Source organism: Chiloscyllium plagiosum, unplaced genomic scaffold (assembly GCF_004010195.1).
Source record: "Chiloscyllium plagiosum isolate BGI_BamShark_2017 unplaced genomic scaffold, ASM401019v2 scaf_6064, whole genome shotgun sequence".
NCBI lineage: Eukaryota > Metazoa > Chordata > Chondrichthyes > Orectolobiformes > Hemiscylliidae > Chiloscyllium > Chiloscyllium plagiosum.
Window position 1 is genome coordinate 23349 of NW_025212393.1, and position 3027 is coordinate 26375.

The following is a 3027-nucleotide window of genomic DNA, read 5'->3' on the forward strand; positions in this document are numbered from 1 at the left end:
TCTCTCTCTCTCTCTGTCTCTCTCTCTCTCTGTCTCTCTCTCTCTCTGTCTCTCTCTCTCTCTGTCTCTCTCTCTCTCTGTCTCTCTCTCTCTCTGTCTCTCTCTCTCTCTGTCTCTCTCTCTCTCTGTCTCTCTCTCTCTCTGTCTCTCTCTCTCTCTGTCTCTCTCTCTCTCTGTCTCTCTCTCTCTCTGTCTCTCTCTCTCTCTGTCTCTCTCTCTCTCTGTCTCTCTCTCTCTCTGTCTCTCTCTCTCTCTGTCTCTCTCTCTCTCTGTCTCTCTCTCTCTCTGTCTCTCTCTCTCTCTGTCTCTCTCTCTCTCTGTCTCTCTCTCTCTCTGTCTCTGTCTCTCTCTCTGTCTCTCTCTGTCTCTGTCTCTCTGTCTCTCTCTCTCTCTCTCTCTCTCTCTCTCTCTCTCTCTCTCTCTCTCTCTCTCTGTCTCTCTCTGTCTCTCTCTGTCTCTCTGTCTTTGTTCATGTGTTTCGGGGATCAGAGGGACGTTTTGCGGGGGCTGGGAGGAAGGGAGGTTGATTCGGACAACCGTGTGGCCTCCGACGCATTCCCCCGGGCTCTCTCGGGATCTGATCCGGTTTTCCTGTCTGATTCCCAGGATGGAGAGTCACATCCAGCGGGAAGTGGGAGCTCTAAGGCTGTGCGAGGGTCACCCGAACATTGTCAAACTTCACGAGGTCTTCCAAGACCAGGTGAGTGGGTGTGAGGGGCAAGCCCCCTCCCCGAACCCTGCCTCCACCCCTCGCCATCCCCGTACCCACCTCCCACTCCTCTGCATCCGCATTCCCCCAATTGCTCACACGTGCCGACCCACCAGCTCCCCACTCCCCCACAAACACTGCCAACCACAGCCCACCACACACCCTCAATACGCTGTGGAATTGAAGGGCTTCAGAAAGGGATGTTGCCAGGGTTGGAGCTGTAGGGAGAGGCTGGACAGGTTGGGGCGGTTTCCCCTGTACTCATTGGAATTTAGATAATCCTTTATTGGTCAGAGTATTGAGTACAGGAGTTGGGAGCAGGAAAATCGACGTTTCGGGTAAAGGCCCTTCATCCGGAATACAGGCAGACAGTCTGGACACTCTGCCCGTATTCCTGATGAAGGGCTTTTGCCCGAAACGTCGATTTTCCTCCTCCTCGGATGCTGCCTGAACTGCTGTGCTTTTCCAGCACCATTCTAATCCAGAATCTGGTTTCCAGCATCTGCAGTCATTGTTTTTACCTACAGGAGTTGGGCGGTCATGTTGTGCCTGTACAGGACATTGGTTAGGCCACAGTTGGAATATTGCGTGCAATTCTGGTCTCGCGTGCAATTCTGGTCTCCTTCCTATCGGAAAGATGTTGTGAAACTTGAATGGGTTCAGAAGAGATTTACAGGGATGTTGCCAGGGTTGGAGGATCTGAGCTACAGGGAGAGGCTGAACAGGCTGGGGCTGTTTTCCCTGGAGCGTCGGAGGCTGAGGGGTGACCTTATAGAGGTTTACAAAATTATGAGGAGCATGGATAGGATAAATAGGCAAAGTCTTTTCCCTGTAAGAGGCATTTGGATGGGTATATGAATAGGAAGGGTTTGGAGGGATATGGGCCGGGTGCTGGCAGGTGGGACTAGATTGGGTTGGGATGTCTGGTCGGCATGGACGGGTTGGGCCGAAGGGTCTGTTCCCAAGCTGTACATCTCTATGACTCATTCCCACAACGTAATGCACACATGAAATAACACGTGAAAAACATACATAAACCACATGATATAACACACACAAAAGGAGGCAATGGTGAAATAACACGCGATTAACACACATATCAAATTACACACGCAAAACACACGAGAAACACAGAAGAAACTGTCAAAACGACACAGGTGAAATAACACCCAGGTATGTATATAAACATGCTAACATACACACACACACACACATTCCACCACACCACCCCACCCTCACTAGGGGACAGGTGATGGCCTAGTGGTATTATCACTGGCCTGTTAATCCAGAGACCCAGGGAATGATCTGGGAACCCAGGTTCAAATCCTGCCACGGCAGATGGTGGAATTTGAATTCAATAAATATCTGGAATTATGGATTAATGACCATGTATCAGGACTCTTTACTGCCCTCTGGGGCAACTAGGGATGGGCAGTAAACACTACCTACCCAGAGACACCTTCATCTGTGAGGGAGTACAAAACTAACTCACTCTCCACACCCCTCCCACCAACCACAGCTCATCACACTCTCACTCCCCACTATTCCCAGCCCCTCACACCACACGCTCCCCCCGCCCCAACTCTCCCAGCAAATCCACAGCCTCAATGCCCTACCCCAGTCCACCCACCCCATCCCTTCCTGTCCCCAAGTGTTCCAGGCAGACTGAAGAGTCACAGCAAGGCAGTAGAACTGAATTATGTGGCTGTCTCTCTCTCTCTCATATTTGTGTATGTGTTATGGTTCATGTGTCTGAATGTGTGTGTGTGTATCTTAGCATGTTTATAATCATGCCTGTGTATTATTTCAACTATGTATCATTTCACCTGTGTCGTTTTGACACAGTTTCATGTGTGTTTCTCGTGTGTTTTGCGTGTGTAATTTGATATGTGTGTTAATCACGTGTTATTTCACCATTGCCTCCTTTTGTGTGTGTTATATCATGTGTTTTATGTATGTTTTTCACACGTGTTATTGCATATGTGCATTACATTGTGTGTGTTGTTTCATGTGCATTAGCATGTGTATTTTTCATGTGTGTGTATGTTGTATCACGTGTGTTACTTTGTGTGCATGTTATTGCATGTGTTATTTCATGTGCATGTTTTGACATGTGTTATAGAACATGTGTTATTTCATGTGCATGTTTTGACATGTGTTATAGAACATGTTATTTCATGTGCATGTTTTGACATGTGTTATAGAACATGTGTTATTTCATGTGCATGTTGTGTTATAGAACATGTGTTATTTCATGTGCATGTTTTGACATGTGTTATAGAACGTGTTATTTCATGTGCATGTTTTGACATGTGTTA

General features: G+C 47.7%; 1 protein-coding gene across 1 annotated transcript in view; it reads left to right on the forward strand.

The window, feature by feature from the left end:
* LOC122547382 (ribosomal protein S6 kinase alpha-5-like) overlaps positions 1-920 on the forward strand; it is a gene marked incomplete at its 3' end in the record, with an annotated part of 7665 nt that extends 6745 nt beyond the window's left edge. The window contains exon 6 of the mRNA XM_043686010.1: positions 607-920. Within this exon, the coding sequence (XP_043541945.1) occupies positions 607-920 (314 nt within the window). The remainder of the gene's footprint in view (positions 1-606) is intronic.
* Positions 921-3027: the final 2107 nt, after the last annotated feature.